We start from the raw sequence: 17,716 nt of genomic DNA on the forward strand, positions 1-17,716 counted from the left end.
TTTCTTTCTTTCTTTCTTTCTTTCTTTCTTTCTTTCTTTCTTTCTTTTCTTTCTTTTTTGGTTTTTCAAGACAACGTTTCTCTGTGTAGCACTGGCTGTCTTGGAACTCACTCTGTAGTCCAGGCTGGCCTGGAACTCATAAGAGATCCGCCTGCCTCTGCCTCGCAAGTACTGGGATTAAAGACGTGTGCCCAGCTTGCAAGATCTTTTCTTAAAAGCATAAGCAGGGCTGGAGAACGCATGCGCAGCATGTATGAAACCTGGGGTTCCATCCCCAGGCTGTGGTGGTGCAGCCAACAATGCCACACTTGGAAGGTGGAGGCAAGAGGATCAGGATTTTAAGGGCATCCCCAGCCTCACAGTGGGTTGGGGCCAGCCTGGGAGACTGTCTCAAACAACAAAACACAAGACAAATTGGTGTTATAATTATTCATTTTATCCCTCTCAGTGCCCCTATCCCAGGCTATCCCAGTTCTGTTCCTTACCTCTGTGTCTCACCCTCAGGTCCCCAGCAAACTATTTTGGACCAACTTCCTGTTGCTAGAGGGACTGAGTCTCCAGGCAGAAGCAGAGCCATTTTAACTACAGTTGCTAACTGTGCGTTCCAGGTGTTCGAGCCAGCGAAGCCAGGGCCGAGGTGTAGGGGGACAAATACGGAGGGAGACTAACCTAGAGGGGGAAGCGTCTTATGTCTGTCCTCCTGCCCGCCCATCTGATCAGTCCTCCCAGTGTCCACTGCGCTGGCCTCCATGGCCAAGAATGGCCCTCCCTAGAGGGTGAGCTGGGTGGAGGTGTCTGCAGCAAGGTGGCTGAAGGGTAGACAGCAGAAAGGACTGACCAAACCACCAGGGCTGAAGTGGCGTTAGCAAAGGTCTTGATTGCCCTCCTTGCAGCCTATGGACACCCCTCTTTACTTCCACCTTTCTGACTTCCCAGTCCTCCACCCGACTCTATCCCTACTGCAACCCAACCGGACATATCCTGAGGGGGCAGGAAGTTCTATGCAGCTGGCCAGTGAAACTGTTTATTTTTAGAGAAAATTGTTTCCATAAAGAGGAAGGCTTCTCAACTTGTATCCTCACCACTTTCCCAACGCTCTCCTGGCCAGCCCGGGCTCTCTTCTTTGGGGTCGCTGAGGGGGTCCCACCCTCCGTGTTCCATCTCTTGCCCCCCACAATGCGATCTCCACTGGAGTGTCCCTGTTAGCACCCCGGCCCTCCATCCGACGTTAGCTTGCCCTTGCTGTGCACTTTCTAAGCTGGGCCAAGGGGAGGGGGCACAGGAAGGGTGGGGCCGCCTGCCCTGGGGGCCTTGTGGAGGCTGTGGGAACAGCTGGAGCCTGTCCAGGGTGGACAGATGTGCACGCAGGCAGGGAGGTTTGGTTTCTTTGTTCTGGGACTTTCTACAGCCAGGCAAGGGTAGGGAGGGGGAGCTTGAGTGGATGAGAGGTGCCTGACCTGTGAGGGGCGCAGTCTGTGAGGGGCGCTGCCGCATCTCCTCCCTTCTCCCTGAAGACTGCTCATGCTCTGTCCACCTCCCCGCAGGTCAGCCTCTGCCCCTGCTGCAGGCCGGCCGACTCACCGTTCCCCGAGTGACAGCTGAGCAGCAGAGAGAGGATGGCTCAGGTCCTGCATGTGCCAGCCCCGTTCCCAGGTCAGGGGCAGGTGGGAGGCCGGGGTGGACTGCCCCGGAGGACACTGAGTCGGACAGTCTGGGGGAGGGGGAAAGACAGCCGTAACGGGGGGCCTGAGGTGTGGGAACAGCTCTGACTATAACAGTGTCGGGGAGGACAGCCCTGATGGAAGGATCTGAGAGGGAGGACAGCCCTAATGTGAGAGTCCTGAGGGGAGGAAGGAAAGCTCTGTCCTTGGCATCAATGGGTTCCCCGCTCCGGCTGAAGCCGCCTGTGGCCCTGGGCCATCAGCTAGGCAGAGAGGCCCCCCGCAGGGCTTTAAGGCCTCGGCTTTTCCCCCACTCCAGGGACCCCTGGCCAGGCCTCCCCAGCGGCCTTTCCCAGCAGGGAGCCAGACCCCCCGTACTCCGTGGAGACGCCCTATGGCTACCGCCTGGACCTGGACTTTCTCAAGTACGTGGACGACATTGAGAAGGGCCACACGCTGCGCAGGGTGGCGGTGCAGCGCAGGCCGCGCCTGGGCTCTCTGCCGCGGGGCCCGGGCTCCTGGTGGACGTCCACAGAGTCGCTGTGCTCCGACGCCAGCGGGGACAGCCGGCACTCGGCCTACTCCTACTGTGGCCGAGGCTTCTACCCTCAGTACGGCGCCTTGGAGACCCGCGGTGGCTCCAACCCACGGGTGGAGCGCACGCTGCTGGACGCGCGACGCCGGCTGGAGGACCAGGCAGCCGCTCCTTCCGGTGGCCTGGGCTCCCTGACGCCCAGCGCCGCGGGCTCTACCAGCTCCCTGGCAGGCGCGGGCCTGCTGCCCCCCACGCCCCGCAGCTCCGGCCTGTCTACCCCGGTGCCGCCCAGCACGGGCCACCTGGCCCACGTGCGCGAGCAGATGGCGGGAGCCCTGCGCAAGCTGCGCCAGCTGGAGGAGCAGGTCAAGCTGATCCCCGTGCTCCAGGTCAAGCTGTCGGTGCTCCAAGAGGAAAAGAGACAGCTCACGGTGCAGCTCAAGAGCCAGAAGTTTCTAGGCCACCCCTCAGGGACACGGAGCCGGGGCGAGCTCTGCCTGGACCTTCCGGAGCCCCACGACGACCCTGCTGCGCTAGAGACGCGCTCGGTGGGCACCTGGGTCCGGGAACGGGACTTGGGCATTCCGGATGGCGAAGCCGCCCTGGTGGCAAAGGTGGCCGTGTTGGAGACCCAGCTCAAAAAAGCCCTGCAGGAGCTGCAGGCGGCTCAGACCCAGCAAGCCGACCTCCAGCCTCAGGCCTGGCCGCCGCCAGACACCCAGGTCCGCGTGGACACCCTGCGAGTGGTGGAGGGTCCCCGGGAAGTGGAGGTGGCAGCCAGCACCGCAGCCGGGGCCCCCGCACAGCGGGCGCAGAGTCTGGAACCCTACGGAGCAGGGCTGAAGGCCCTGGCCACACCCGGGGGGCCAGACAGCAGCCCCGTGTTCCGAAGCCACGAGGTGGTGGAGACCATGTGCCCGATGCCCACAGCCAGCGCCAGCCACGTGCACACCGCCAAGAAGATCAGTATCACGGAACGGGGTTGCCTTGGTGCAGCCGGGATGGCAGGTGAGTGATCGAGGTCGGAGGGCCCCCCCCTTCATCCTGACGCTCAGCCACGCAGGTGGCTTCAGCGTGTCAGAGTGGAAGGGAGCCCACGGGGGACCTCAGAGCGGAAGGCACGGGGCAGAGACGTTCGGTGTCTCGGGGCCTGGGGAGAGGGCAGTTGGTAAAGTGCTTGCTGTATGAGTGACCTGAATTCAGATCCCCAGCACCCATGTTTTCTCATGGCTGTGGTCATGCCCACTTGTAGTCCCGTCGTGGGGAGACTGAGGCAGGAAGGTGATGGGAGCCAGCTGGAGCGGGCTATTTGGTGGGCTCCAGCCCGTGACAGGCCTCGTCTGAGATGTGGCAGGCCCGGTGAGATGGCCCGTGGGTAAAATCACCCTGCAGCCCAGCCAGACGAGCTGCATTCTCTCCCCGGCGTCCACACGGTGGGGAGGCAGGACTGGCTCCCGCAGGTTGTCCTTTGACCTCCGCAGAGGCGCTGTGGTGCGTGCGTGGCCTGGCCACACGAAAGGCAACATGTTTTTGAAAGGGTAGACCTGAGGAACGTTGCCATCTGTTTACCTCCGGCCTAAACAGGCACACACGAAGTACACAAACGTGCATGCACACACTCACATCCGTGTACACACACGTGAAGAAATTGACACCCAGCGTGTTGCCTTGGGTGGAATGTTCACAGAAATCATTTGAGTTGTTCGGAGGAGGTTCTCCATGGCTGCGGTTGGTTGCGGAGCACTTGCCCTCGTTTGGATTAAGAAATGGCGGGGGTCAGGGTTAGGCAAATGAGTGTGTCGTCTGTGGTGCCCAGGGACAGCAGCAGCCATGGCTGGAGCCGGGTGCTCAGGAGTCACGGGGTCTCACTGTCTGTTCTGTGGGCCCTTCAGGTGGTGAAGGACGCTCAAACTAGGGAGTCCTCCTCTCCACACATCCCCTTCCTTCACGTGACACCAGGTGAAAACCCCACAAGTGGCCCTCAGTGGCCGAACCAGCCAGGGTAGCTGTCTGAGCCTTGAGGGCAGAGGAGACCCTAGCCGAGCCCGGTGGCCTTCGGGAGAGGAAGGGCTACACCCGGAGGAAGTGCCGAGCCCTCGTGCCAGGAAGGGCCGAGTACAGATCGCCAACTGCCCAGAAGCTGCCAGAGTGATTCATAAGATTAGCGACAGCTGTTCTGTCTTGGCACAGGCCAAGGGGTGCCAGCTGCTGTGCTAAGCGTCTCATCAAGTGAGGTTGAGAAAGGTGGGCCAAAAGCCAGGAACCTTGGGTTCCATCGCTGTGTGACCCCAGCTGAGTGACACCACCCCCTCTGGGCCTGCACCTTCCTTCCGCCCGGTGACATGCTCTAATACAAATACTCCCTTCCAGAACCCTTGCCAGTGAATGCATACAGTAAGTGCTTAGGCAGTGCTTCATGCCGCCTCTGCTGACAGTCTTCAGGTTGGCTGGTTTGTGGTTGCTTGGTTTGGGGGGTTCTTGTCTTTCCCTTTTGGGGTGTGTGGAATTTGAGGCAGTCTTGCTGTGCTGTGCCTCCCAGCCTTGGCTCCTTCCCTTCCCTTTTCCTTCCCTTCTCTCCCTTCCTTGCCTTTTCCAAACCTCCATCTCCCTTCCCTGCTGTGTATCAGGTGTAGGACTTCTGCCTGGCTTAGCCTGGCGTGGCCCTGAGCTCTCCTTCCTCCTGCCTCAGCCCCCTGAATGGTTGGGATTACAGGGCATATAATCCATGCCCAACTTTAAGCTCTGCTTATACCTGGGAAAACTGAGGCTTAGGGCAAGGGATCGATGGGCCAGGGTCTGCACCCAGGGCCTGTGAAACCCCACAGTCATCCCCAGACTCAAGGTCAAGCTGGCGGGGGCCTGCTGACACCAGTGGGCACAGGCTGCTGGGCGAGGGCCCAGCTGTGTTTCCTTGCTTCCCTGTTGTTCCTGGCCAGCCACGGAAACCACCCCTCTGTTCCGTGTCCATCCAAACACCCGGCCCTGAGGTTCTGGCCCCCGGCCAGGGGCCCGCCCAGCCCAGCCTTGGAATCTCTGAGAGGCACCCTCCATTCCAGACGTGCCTCACAGGGCAGTCATGGGGCCTCATGCTCACAGGACATAGAGACCACGCCATGTTCACTGCCAGCCCGAAAGTCCTCCCTCGTGTCTCACCGCGCTCCCTCTTGCTGCAGCCAGCTCACATCTTGGCCTCACTCAGATGGAGCTGGAGTGTGTTGGTTTGTTTCATCTTGTTCAGCAGGTGTTTAGGGCCCGGTCTCACAGGCATGGGGAGTGCAGCGGGAGAGAGCATCCTTACTCATGTTCCTGCAGGTGGCTCGGCAGGTAGAGGTGCTTGCCACCAGCTCTGAGTTTGAGCTCAGAACACGTTTTTGTTCCTTTTTTGAGACAGGGTCTCACTATGTAGACGCGGTTCACCTGGAGCTTGCCATGGAGACTGGGCTGGCCTCCAGTGCAGAGATCTACCTGCCTCTGCCTCCCGAATGCTGGGATTGAAGGCGTGCACCTCTGTGCCTGACCCAGAGACCCGCATACTGGAAAGAAACAATACCATACACAAGTTGTCCTCTGACCTCTGCACGTGCACCAAGCCATGGCACACACCCTCCCTACCCCCAATCTAGTAAACAAATACGTAAATAAGTGTAATTTACTTTTAGAGACAGGCTCTCATGTAGACCAGGCTACTCTCAGATTCAGGGAGCGCCACCTGCCTCTGACTCTGGAGTGTTGGGGTTAAAGATATGTACACCAGCATGCCAGAAGTAAACATTATTTAAAAACAAACAAAAACCTCTGCAGAAAATATGCAAGAGACCACAGTAAGCAACTAGAAAGTGTCCATATGAGAGATAGGTGTTCAAATAAAAAGAGGAACAAGACAGGGCTAGTGACAGTTTGTGGGGGGGAGGGCCCTCGTGTGCCCTGCAGCTGTAATCTTGAGCATGCTCTTTGAACTCTGTGATCTACTGCCATAGCGCCCTGAACCTCCCTAGACTCTGCAGCACTCTCCATCTGCAAACTGGGTGTCCTGACTAATCATCATGCTAGGGCATGGCTCAGTGGTGGAGCCTCAGCCGAGAATATCCCAGTGAGGGGCTTGGGCTTGTCTCAGTGGTGGAGCCTCTGCCTAGAATCCCCCAGTGAGGGGCTGGGGTATGGCTCAGTGATAGAGCACTGGTCTAGAAGGTGGAGGGCAAAGAGTTGAGGTGTTGGGGGAACCTAAGCATCTGAGGGCGAGTGCCACAGACTCTGCTCTGGGCATGCAGCCTCAGAAATGAAATGCGGTGTGCGGCCTGAGCTGCTGTTGAGCAGGCTTCAGCACTCCGTGTCTGCTGAGGTGGGTAAGCCTGATGGTAAACCACAAAGGACTGCTTGGAGGAAGAGGCAGGGTTGACCTCTTCAGCACCTATCGGGGACTGTGTTTCTCAGCAGAGCAGGAATTCACTTTCTCCAGCTGGCGAGTTAGGGAAGCCCCCTCCACACACACACACAGACACGTGCCCAGGCTGGGAGAGGTGGGCAGGATGGACCGACAGACCTAGAGTCCTGTGCACGTCACTCACAGAACGTAGCAGAGTCAGGGCAGAGTCGGCAGGCCAGGGACTGCTACGCGCTGTACAGGGTTGACATGCGTCTCTGGGCTTGGGAGATGGCCTAGCTATTACAGTGACCTGAATTGGATCTCCAGAATCCACGGGAAAACTCTGTAGCAGCACACACTTAAACCTTAATGCTGGAGAGGCCAAGATTTGTGCAGCCTGGGGCCTTGCTTGCCAGCCTAGCCTGCTCTGCAAACCCTAGAACTGTGAGAGACCATGCTTCAAACAAACAAACCAACAACAGCCACACAAAAAAATAAGGGCCACATGTAGAGGCAGCTCAGTGGTTAAGAATGCTTGCCGCCCTCGAACTGGAGAGGGTCTCGCATTGGCGGGCACCCACGTAGGACGTCTTAGCAATCTGAAACCCCAGCTCTGGGGGATCTGACACCCTCTCATGAGCTTGACAGCTCGCACGCACGCACGCATGCACGCGTGCACAAGATTAAACAAATCTTATGGCCTAGCGTGGTAGCACTCACCTTTAACCCCAGCACTCAGGAGGCAGAGGCAGGTGGATCTGTAAGTTTGAGGCCAGCCTGCTCTACATAGTGAGCTGCAGGACAGCCAGGGCTATAGAGTGAGACCCTGACACATGCAACAACAAAAGTGATTTATAGTGTGTTTGTAGAAGGGTTGGAAAGGGCTGGAAAATCTGAACACCAGAATCCACCCAGGTGTGTAGCTGCTTTCTAGACCTTTGTCGCCCTTTGTTGTTGTTGTTGTTGTTGAGACAGAATCCCACTCTAGTCCAGGCTGGCTTGGAACTCACGGCCAGGCTGCAGCCTCAGCTTCTCGAGTGTGGGGACCCTGTGGGTGGGTGGAACCGGGCGCAGCTCCTGCCTGTGGCTCCTGTGCCTTTGATTGTAGTATGTGGTGCTGGGATGGAACCTAGGTCTCGCACGTGCTGGGCCAGCGTTCTGCCTTGGCCAGGCTCCAGCTCCGCTTTTGAAATTGTGATTTAATAGTTTAATATGTTTATTTATTTACTTAGAGACAATAGCTCAGGTAGCCCAGGAAGACCTTGAACTCTGGGCTCCCAAGCCTCTACCCCTTGACTGCTGGGATTACGGGTGCGCGCCACCATGCTGGTTTGCCGGTTCTGGGGATGGCACCCAGGACTTGGAGAGTGCTCGGCACGCGCTCCACCATCCATCCTCAGCTCTGTCTTCACGTAGTAGGAGTCTGTGTATTTGGGACAGTTCTGCTTTGTAGCCCAGGCTGCTCTTGTCTGCTGCCTCAGTCTGACAGGCCAGACTGGGATATTGTGCTTGAGCCGTCGCAGCCAGCCCGACTTGTTCAAATGCATAAAAGAGAAGTATGTTTTTAATAACTGGCACCACAAGGCTGGTGGGAATTATTGTTTTGCTTGATTTTATTTATTGTTTCAGCTGTGGTGGAACCAGGGCCTCGAACATCCTGGGAAAAGCAATCTGTGCTCGGGCCAGGCCCTGGCCCCTGTACTTCTCTTATTTTTCTTTTGCTTTTCCCCAGCCACATAAAACTGTAAAGGCTGCCGAGCATGGCAGCACACGTCTGCAGAACTGCATTTGAGATATTGAGGCAGGAGGATTGCTGTGAATTCTAGGGCTACATAGCAAGATGTCATCTCGATAAAGAAAGAAAAGAGGAAAGGGAAAGAAGGAAACTTTAAAGTGAAAACAGGCTGGGGACATCTTGGCTGGGAGAGTGCCTTTGAGTGTGCCTGAAGTCCCAGTGCCACTGTCCCCAGCATAACAAAATCCAGGTGCAATTCTCAGGTGCCTGTTATCACCACACTGGGGGAGGGGCAGGACGATCAAGAGTTAAAGGGTGAGGGGCACTTCAGCCCAATGCCCGGAAGGCAGAGGCGGGCAGTTCTCTGAGTTCAAGGCCAGCCTGGTCTACAAAGCGGGTCCAGGACAGCCAGGGCTACACAGAGAAAAAAAGAAAGAAAAAAACCAAGGAAGTTCTTTTCACTTTGATTGTGTTTGCTCTGTTTTAAGACAGACTTAGAGGGCAGTGTGTGGTACCTAAGACCCTGTTCTCAAAAACTGTGAATAAAATAGAAACAAGGGCTGGAGAGATGGCTCAGAGGTTAGGAGCACCGTCTGCTCTTCCAGAGGAGCACTTCAGGCAGCTCGCAGCCATCTGTAACTCCCGACCCCTTGGAGCCTCCCCAGGCACCTTTCTGTGCACGCATGCGTACACACACACTCACACACACACACACATACTCCTGATTAAAAATAATCTTAGAAAACACAGAGACACGGTTGTCCAGCCGCACTGTGTAGTTTTACTGAGGCAGCCTCACCTGCTTTTCAATTACAGCTTTCCTCCCATTCATTATACAGATTTTTTTTTTCTTTCTTTCTTTTTTTTTTTTTTGAGGCAGGGTTTCTTTGTGTAGCCCTGGCTGTCCCTGTTCTGGACTCACTTTGTAGACCAGGCTGGCCTCAATCTCAGAGATCCGCCTGCGTCTGCGTCCGAGTGCTGAGATTACAGGCATGTGTCACCGCTGCCCACTGTGTTTTTTGGTTTTCTGGAACAGGGTCTTCCCCAGGTGCTACAAGCCGCCCCAACCTCAAACTCCTTGATCTTCCTTCACCTGCCACCGCAGTGCTGGGTCACACGTGTTCCCTGCCATGCTTGGCCAACATCCGGTGTGTGTGCACAGGCACGCACACGTGTAGAAGTCCCAGCACGGCTTTCGGGAGCATCTGCCTCCTGCCGTGCAGGTCCCAGCAATCCAACTCTCAGCATCCACTTAGCAGCAAGCCCCCTTATTCACTGAGCCATCTCGCCAGCCCAGTGTTTTGCTCTTTGAAGATGATCTTTCTCTGTGTTGTCCTGGTTGGCTACCATGTAATCCTCCTGCCTCACGCTCCTCATGCCCTGGGCCCTCAGGCATGCACCACCCCACCAGGCCTTCCTATCCCCTTTAATGACATCGGTGCACCCCACCTTCAGCCGCTTATTCAGATATTTCATGTCCTTGGAAAACATGCCCCGAGCCTGCCCGATTCCCTTAAATGGTCTTGTGTTTCAGAAAAACAGGATTCTCTGTTTCTTGTTTTTTCCACTTTGACTTTTTTTTCCTCCAGTGCTGGGTTGGGGCTAGGCCATCCTGGAAGACAGGCGGTGCCACGTGCCTGTCCTTGTTTTCATTTTTGCTATTTTGTTACATCGGTCGACTTTGGGGGGCTGCTTGTGCCACAGTGTACGTGTGTGGAGGTTCGAGGACAGTTTGGGGGGAGTCTGTTCTCTTCTTCCACGCTGTGAGTCCTGGAAACCAAACCTCAGGTCCTCAGGCGTGGTAGCACGCGCTTGAATTGGCTGAGCCACCTTGCCAGCCCTGTGTCTGGCTGTTTCTACGTGGGTTCTGGGAATGGGAATTCAGGCTGCTGGCTCTTGTGGCAAACTTTCCGAGTCGTCACACCAGCCCCTTTACGCTTTTTGTTTTGTTTTGAGATAAAGTGTTATCGTTGTGCAGGCTAGTCTTGAACCCACTGTAGCCTGGGCAGCGCTTTGACCTGTGTTCTCCCCGGCTCAGCCTCCCAGGTGACAGGCCTGGAGAGGAGGGTGGGCTGGAGGGACATGAGCAAGTGTGAGGATGGGGTGTGTGGGGGGGTGGTCAGAGCACAGCGTCAGGCATTGGTCTGAGGTAGAACGCTTTGGTTGACACATTCATCCACATTTGCTGGCAGGCTTTGGCTTCGGAGGATTCTCCAGCTGGGCACCCCTCTCTCCATAGGTGCCCTGGGATTGCAGACACACCCAACCGTGCCAGGGGTTTTGGGTGTTGAACTCAGATCCTTAGGCTTGCACCACAGGTTCTTGCTCACTGAGCCACCTGCCCAGCACACGTAATTTTTTTCCTTTTTATTTTTTTGTCTTCTCTCTTTTCTTCTTCACCCAGGATCTTGCATGTATGTATAGTACTTACACATACATACAGGCTGCCCTGACACTCAGTTCCTCCTGCCTCAGACTCCTAATCCTGCATCTAGGGGTTATAGGGATGACCCAGCTCAGCAGGCCACAGCTAAGCTGTATGGTATTCCTGTTTATTCTTAAGGTGGGTGATGTGTTTGGGGGTGAGAGCAAGCGTGTTGCCACAGGAGGCATGTCAGACGCTGGTCCTCTCCTTGAAGCCAGGTTTCTGTCTAGTTCACTGCTGCTTTTCCAGGCTAGCCCGAGGACCTCCAGGGAGTCTCCTGTGTGGCTCCCATTGCACCGGAGGAACCTGGGGCCGCAGCCTTCCACCGCCTCGTGCAGTTTACAGCTAAGTCCGTAGATGAACTCAGGTCATCAGGCAAGCTTCCTTAGCCACAGAGCTCCCCCCTCCCCCCCGAACCTCCCCTCGTCCCAGCCGCCAGCAGCTCTAAGTCAGGCACAGCGGTGCACGCTTGCCATCCCAGCACCCGGGACTGAGGCGGCAGAAGGCTCCGCAGCACTAGGCCGGCCTGGGCTGTACAGAGAGACCCCCAGACAACAGCAGAAAGAAGATGTAGCTCAGGCTCAGAATGCAGGAAGTTCTGGGTTCTAACCCACAGCTTGGGAGGTTAAGGCAGTGAGGTCAAGGCCACCCTGGGCTACATGAGCCCCTGTCTCAAAAAAGAAGATGAGGAAGCCAGAGCCGCAGCTCAGTTAAGAATGCTGTGGTAGTGTACAACCGGGGGTTCCGTCCCCAGGACCACAAAACAGTCAGTGAGTAGGTGGGGAGTCTGGCGCACCCAGCACGGGCTCCTGGCTCCCTGGCTCGCAGTGTGAGTTCAGCTCTGTGTCGGCTGGGGACGCCACACCCTGGACTATACTACTTTTGGACACTTGTAGCCAAGTCTCTCGCCCCACCCTGTCCCGGCCACACTCAGCCCGGGTAGGGAAAGCACTTAAGCTCCTTGCAGAACTTAGTAGCGCCCAGGAACTTGAGAAAGCAGTGATTTGCTTATGTTAAAAAAAGAAAAAGAAAAAAGAAAAAGAAAACCGAGGCTGGCCATCTCTGAGTTCGAGGCCAGCCTGGTCTATGTATGAAGCTTCAGGCCATAGTGAACCCTCTCTGCAAAAACAAAACTTTGAATTTTTTAAAAAATGTAGCCAATAAATAGACCTGCTGCCATTTATTTATTTAGTCATTTTACAGCTTGGTCCCAGCTCGCTCCCTCCCTCCTCTCTCACCCCACCCCCACAGCGCCCTCCTTTCATTACCCCCTTTAAAAAAGAGAGAGAGAGAGAGAGAGAGAGAGAGAGAGAGACTTGCCTCTGGGCCGCCGCTGTAACACAGGCCTTTAATCCCAGCACTAGGGAGGCAGAGGCAGGTGGATCTCTGTGAGCTCAAGGACAGCCTGGTCTACAGAGCAAGTTCAGGGCCGCCAAGGCTACACAGAGAACCCTGACTCAAAAAATAAAGAGAGAGAGAGAGAGAGAGCTCGCGGGAGCTGCCTTTCTTTGGCCCCTAGTGGTGCTGTGCAGGAAAGGCGTGCCCTGAGGAAGTAGGGACACAAAGCTACAGTGGGGTGAGGGCCAGCAAGCAGCGAGGTGAGGCGGAGATGGCGCTGCGGGTCCACACTTGAGGCTTGGGTACTGCACACCCTTGGAGACTGGGCCCAAGAAGTCTCTTGTGTCGGTGGTGGCCTCAGCCCTCAGGAGACAGAGGCAGTACGCTCTCTCTGATTTCAGTGTCAGCCTGGTCTACATAGTGAGTTCTAGACCAGCCAAGGTTATACGGCGAGACCGTCTGACCAAACAAAGGGCTGGAGAGGTGAGGCAGTCGTTAAGAGCACTGGTTGCCCTTCCAGAGGCCAGGTTCAGTTCTCGTCCTCCACACTGTGGCTTCAGCTGCCCCTCCACTCACCGATTTCAGAGTTTCAGATCTGCTGCTTCTCAGATATGGTACTTGCCTGTGGCTGCCATTTTGGATCCACCCAGCCTCATAACCTTTAAGTTTCTGGCACCGTCTGTACCTCCAGTTCCAAAGAAACTGATCCGTGTTCTCTTTCATGCAGGTCACAGACATACATGCAGGCCGGTGAAACACACACTAAAAAAATCTTTAAAACCTAGAACAAATGATGCGGAAAAGGACCCTCTTAGCGTGAGTCACACGCGTGTGGCCTGAGTGGGGAGGACACTGCTCATTTACACAAGCCAGACATCTGCGGCAAACGCCTTTATCCACTGTGTCGGGGCCGCCATCTTGACAGCCCCCGTTGGCCACTCCAGCAGCAGGATTCGTATTTATAATGATCTGGACTTCACCCATTGCCAGAGCTTTCTATTTACTTGTTTATTTCGGTCTCTCCCCTCCCCCGAGACAGGGTTTCTCTGTGTAGCCTTGGCTGTCTTGGTTGCTTTATAGACCAGGCTGGCCTCGAACCCACAGACATCACCTGCCCCTGCCTCCCTGAGTGCTGGGATCACAGGCGTACACTACCGTGCCTACCTGAGCTTTCTTTTTCACTGAGACAGGGTCTGGCTGCATAGCCTTGGCTGGCCGGCAGCTTGCTGTGTAGACCGGTCTGGGGTTAGTCTCACAGAGATCCTCCTGCCTCACAGAGATCCACTGTCTTGCCAGTGCTGGGCCTAGAGGCGTCACTGTACCCGCCCCTCTTTACTCTCATCTTCTCCAAGTAACATTTTGGCAGAGTGGGGTTTGGATGTGACTGGTTGATTGATTGCGGTGCTGAGATTGGAATCCAGGGCCTCGTGCTTGATGGGTGCTCTACCAGCGTGACAGAGGGTGAGGGATTGAGTCTGAAGCCGGAACTGTGAGGCCTCCAGGCTCTCTGTTGTTGTGGCGCTGTGGAGCCCTGGCTGTCCTGGAACTCACTCTCTAGACCAGGCTGACCTCAAACTCCCAGAGATCTTCCTGCCTCTGCCTCCTGAGCGCTGGGACTAAAGGTGTGCGTCACCAGCGCCCGGCTGTGGCCCAGACTTTTCAATGGCAGGTGTTTTCTTGGTGGGTGAAGGTGTGCCACTGGGTGAGCAGGGTCCTGGTTTTCTCCCTCCACCATGCAGGTCCATGGCCCATTCCTTGGTGTGTGCGCACGTGCGTGTTTAAGTATCTATCGTTGTTTATGTGAAGGGGATGCCCACGGAGGCCAGAGGAGGGCATCCGATCCCGGGAGCTGGGCTTTCAGGCTGTGGTGAGGCAGCTGACATGGGTCCTGGGAACTGACTTAAGGTTCTCTACAAGAGCAGAACATGTGCTTAACGGCTGAGCCATCCAACACCATCCAAACCTTGTTTTTGAGACAGATTTCACTCTGTAACCCAGACTATTAATCGGAGGCAGTGTGTAGTGAGTAATCCTTGGCTTATGTGGTGTTGACGATGGACCTCAGTGATTCACGAGTGAATCACAGGCAAGGGCTCTTTTCATCTACCAGCATCGTTCGTGCACTTTAGAGACAAAACCTCGCTCTGTAGCCCAGGCTAGTCCCCTGCCTCTACTCTAGGGCAGTGGGCCTGGGCCACCACACTAGGCCAGTTTTGTTGTTTTGATCTCCTTTGATGCCACACCTCTTGTTGCTCCAGGGACACAGGCTGCTGCAGGGCCTCCCTCCTCCAGTCCACACCCCGCCTCGGCCTCCACGACACCTGAGAACCCAGACCAGGCGGCTGCCCAGGACACCCCTGTGGGGGAGCCCACCAGGCCGGCAGCATCGCAGGACTCCCAGGTGGCCGAGGAAGCGGGTAAGCGGACCTCGGCGAGGGAGACAGGTCCTCCAGGGTGGAGTCTGAATCCAGGCGCTCTCACGCCACATCGTCTCTTTCAGGCAGAGCCTCTGCCAGAGCGCAGTCTACCCTGAAGAGGAAAGAGGACCCCGCAGACCCCGACGTTCACCAGAGGAACCTCCAGTTTGTGGGCGTCAATGGCGGGTGAGTGGCTCTGCAGCCCCCCAGAGCCCTCAGGGCATTCCCACAGTGACACTGCCGATTGGGGGACAGGGGTCCTGAGCTCTGAGAGCTTCTGTTAGTTCCCCAAGGCAAAGCATAAGGAACACAGAATAAGGAAACTGAGGCAGGGGGGTCTGTCACCTGGCGGGGACCCGTTCTGTGTAGGCCGACTGTGCCCCAGAACTGCACTGTGGACGCAGGAGTGTGGCACGGCCGGGTGACAGTGGCAGCGTGTCCTGGCTAGAAGTGGAGGCCCGTGCGCTTGAATCCCCCAGGGTGGGGTTGGGCTGTGGCTTCCAGACACCTGCTCACTTAGCATCCCCAGCACAGAACGTGGAGCAACCGAGGACCAGAGAGGCCGCCGCAATCCCTCCTACCCCTGTCCCCATCGGTGTCCTCTCCTGTCCCCCCTTAGGTACGAGTCCTCGTTGGAAGACTCCAGCACAGCAGAAAACTCAGAACACGAGAGCACGGAGAATGAGGGCCCCGAGCCGCCGCCGGCAAGGGTCCTGAGCACAGCCGAGTGCCCGCAGCTCCGGCCTCTGGCGACCGCGGTGGCCGAGACCAGTCTGGAGGCGTGCCAGCTCCCCCAGGAACCTCAGCGTGTGCCAGCAGCCGAGGCGGCCTCAGGACCTAACGCTGAGGAGGAAATTCGGTCAGTTCTCTGAGGGGTGGGATGGAGGGCGGGTGACCCGCTGGTGCCTGGAGTCCAGCTTCCTGTCACACTCTAGTCAGACAGGACTAGCGCTTGGTTGGAGCATCTCCCTAACCTTCTGAAAGTTTTCCCTCCTTTTTGAGGGTGTCGCCTTTGTAGACCGGGCTGGCCTGGAACTCACTAAGTAGAGCAGGCTAGCCTCAAACTCAGAGATCCGCCTGCCCCTGCCTCATGCATACATGTCATGTATGTGGACGCGTGTGTTATGGATGCGTGTGGATTTGTATGCATGGGAAGGTTCCAAATCAGTGTTGTCTCTTCCTCTTTTTTTTTAGTTTTTAATTTTTCTTTTGTGTGTGTGTGTTTGTGTGTGTGTGTGTGTGTGGTGTGGGTGTATGTATGTATATTCATGTGTGTGCACATGGGAGCATGTTTTTGAGCCTGTGTGGTGTGGGTGCGTGTGTTTGCGTAGGTGCGTGTGCACACGTGTACACGTGATGGGGCGGGACAAGGCTGGCTTCCAGTGTTTCCGTCCGCCACTGTCCACCCTCCGCACCTACTGCGTCAGTCTCTCCCTGACCCCGGCTGACTGTGCGGTGCAGTGGAGATAGCCGGCTGCTTTGCAGGCCGCCTGTGTCTTCCACACCCTCGGGCTGGGGTTGCAGCTCCCTGCCACACCCACCCAGGAATTTCCGTGGGTTCTGGGAACGTGGATTCCTGCCCTCATAGCGGCACTGCAAGGCCTTTTCTGTTGAGCCGTCTTGCCGACCCCTTCCTTTTTATTTTGAGATAAGGTCTCATTTAAGTTGCCCTGGCTAACCTTCGGCTCTGTAGGCCAGGCTACCTCGAATTTGCAGTCCCGTTGCCTGAGGTTAGGGTTATAGACATGTGTAACCAGCCTAGTTTATGGGGTGCTGGTCCTAGAACCCAGGGCCTCATGCATACAACCTCATCCCCATCTCCAGCCCACTCCTGCCGAGTTGCCCACTCTAGACTTCAGCTTGCTGTGAACCAAACTGGCCCTGAACCCGCAATCCTCTTGCCTCCACCCCCGGGTAGCTGGGATTCGAAATCAAGTCCACCAGCGCCTGGCAATGGACTTGTCTCAGTGAGCTTGAAGCTAGCCTGGGACACACGAGACCATGTCTCAAGACATGGGGAGAGGGCTAGGGTGATGGCTCACCAGTTTAAAGCAGTAGCTGTTCTTCCAGAGGGCCTGAGTTTCTCAGCACCCATATGTGCTGTGAGACAACTTTTCCTGGGGAGACACAACACTTGACCCCACATAGCCCTCGACAGACCAGAGTACGGGCACCCCCAGAGCCCCAGCGTGTGAACCCGGAGTTCCGTTGGGGTTCCTTACAGGAATGTGGGTGAGGTGTTCCTTACAGGAGCAGAAGTGACTCAAAGACAGCTGCATCACCAAAGCCCACCCCCGCATGGGCGACAGCCCACAGAGTTGGGAACCCACGCACGCTGCACAGCCTGAAGGCAGCTCAGCAGGATGGATACTGTCCTCTCAAGGGGACTCTGGTCTGAACCTCATCCAGGCCTCTTGGCTGGTTTCTGCTTCTTCCAGGCAGAGAGTCTGATCCGAGAGCCGTCTTTGCAGCTCGGCCTCCCTTCCTGAGGAGACTCCCAGCCTTTGCTACTTACTCCGGCAGGAAGAGACCTAGTGAATCTGGTCGATTTCAGGGACTTCCTGAAGCTCTTTTGAGTTCTGACCTTCCTGCTTCAGGAGCTTCCTGCAGGATGGAGTGTCTCAGGCTTGGAGGACCCTGGTGAACAGCTAGTGTGACAGCTCCCAGTCGTCTGTAACTCCAGTTCCAGCAGATCCAAACCCCTCTTCTGACCTCTTCCAGCCAGGCACGCATGGTGCATAGACATGCATGCAGGCCGGCAAAACACCCATACACATAAGATAAAAGTGAATAAGTCTTTTTATAGTTTGTAATCTGATAATAACATTTCTCTCTTCTTCCTCCTTCTAAACCCGTCCATATACGCCATATTCTGCTGTCTTTCAAATTCATGGCCTGTATTTTTTTTTTTTACTCTGACTGCATGCATATATGTATATGAATACATGTTTCTAAATATAAACTGTTCAGTCTGTGTAACGCTACCTGTGTGTATATTTTCAGGGTTGACAAAAAGTTAAATAAATAATAATAATAATGATAACGGGCAGTGCTGCCTCACGCCTTTAATTCCAGCACCTTGGAGGCAGAGGCAGCTGGATCTCTTGAGTTCAAGGCCAGCCTGGTCTACAGAGTGAGTTGCAGGGCAACCAGGACTACACAGAGCAACCCTGTCTTGAACCCTCTTCCCAAAATAATAATAATAATAATAATAATAATAGTAATGATAATAATGATAAAAT

At 55.8% G+C, this 17,716-nt stretch overlaps 1 protein-coding gene across 1 annotated transcript; it reads left to right on the plus strand.

The window, feature by feature from the left end:
• Positions 1 to 57: 57 nt before the first annotated feature.
• Positions 58 to 17,428, plus strand: LOC129685703 (KN motif and ankyrin repeat domain-containing protein 2-like). Its single transcript, XM_055619213.1, has 7 exons — positions 58 to 597; positions 1,545 to 1,653; positions 1,981 to 3,204; positions 14,316 to 14,474; positions 14,558 to 14,660; positions 15,094 to 15,333; positions 16,913 to 17,428. The coding sequence occupies exons 2-7, from the start codon at positions 1,617 to 1,619 to the stop codon at positions 16,923 to 16,925; spliced, it is 1,776 nt and encodes a 591-aa protein (XP_055475188.1). The 5' UTR covers positions 58 to 597; positions 1,545 to 1,616; the 3' UTR covers positions 16,926 to 17,428.
• Positions 17,429 to 17,716: the final 288 nt, after the last annotated feature.

The sequence above is a fragment of the Psammomys obesus genome, unplaced genomic scaffold (genome assembly GCF_907164565.1).
Source record: "Psammomys obesus unplaced genomic scaffold, mPsaObe1.curated_primary_1811, whole genome shotgun sequence".
In the NCBI taxonomy this organism is placed as follows: Eukaryota; Metazoa; Chordata; class Mammalia; order Rodentia; family Muridae; genus Psammomys; species Psammomys obesus.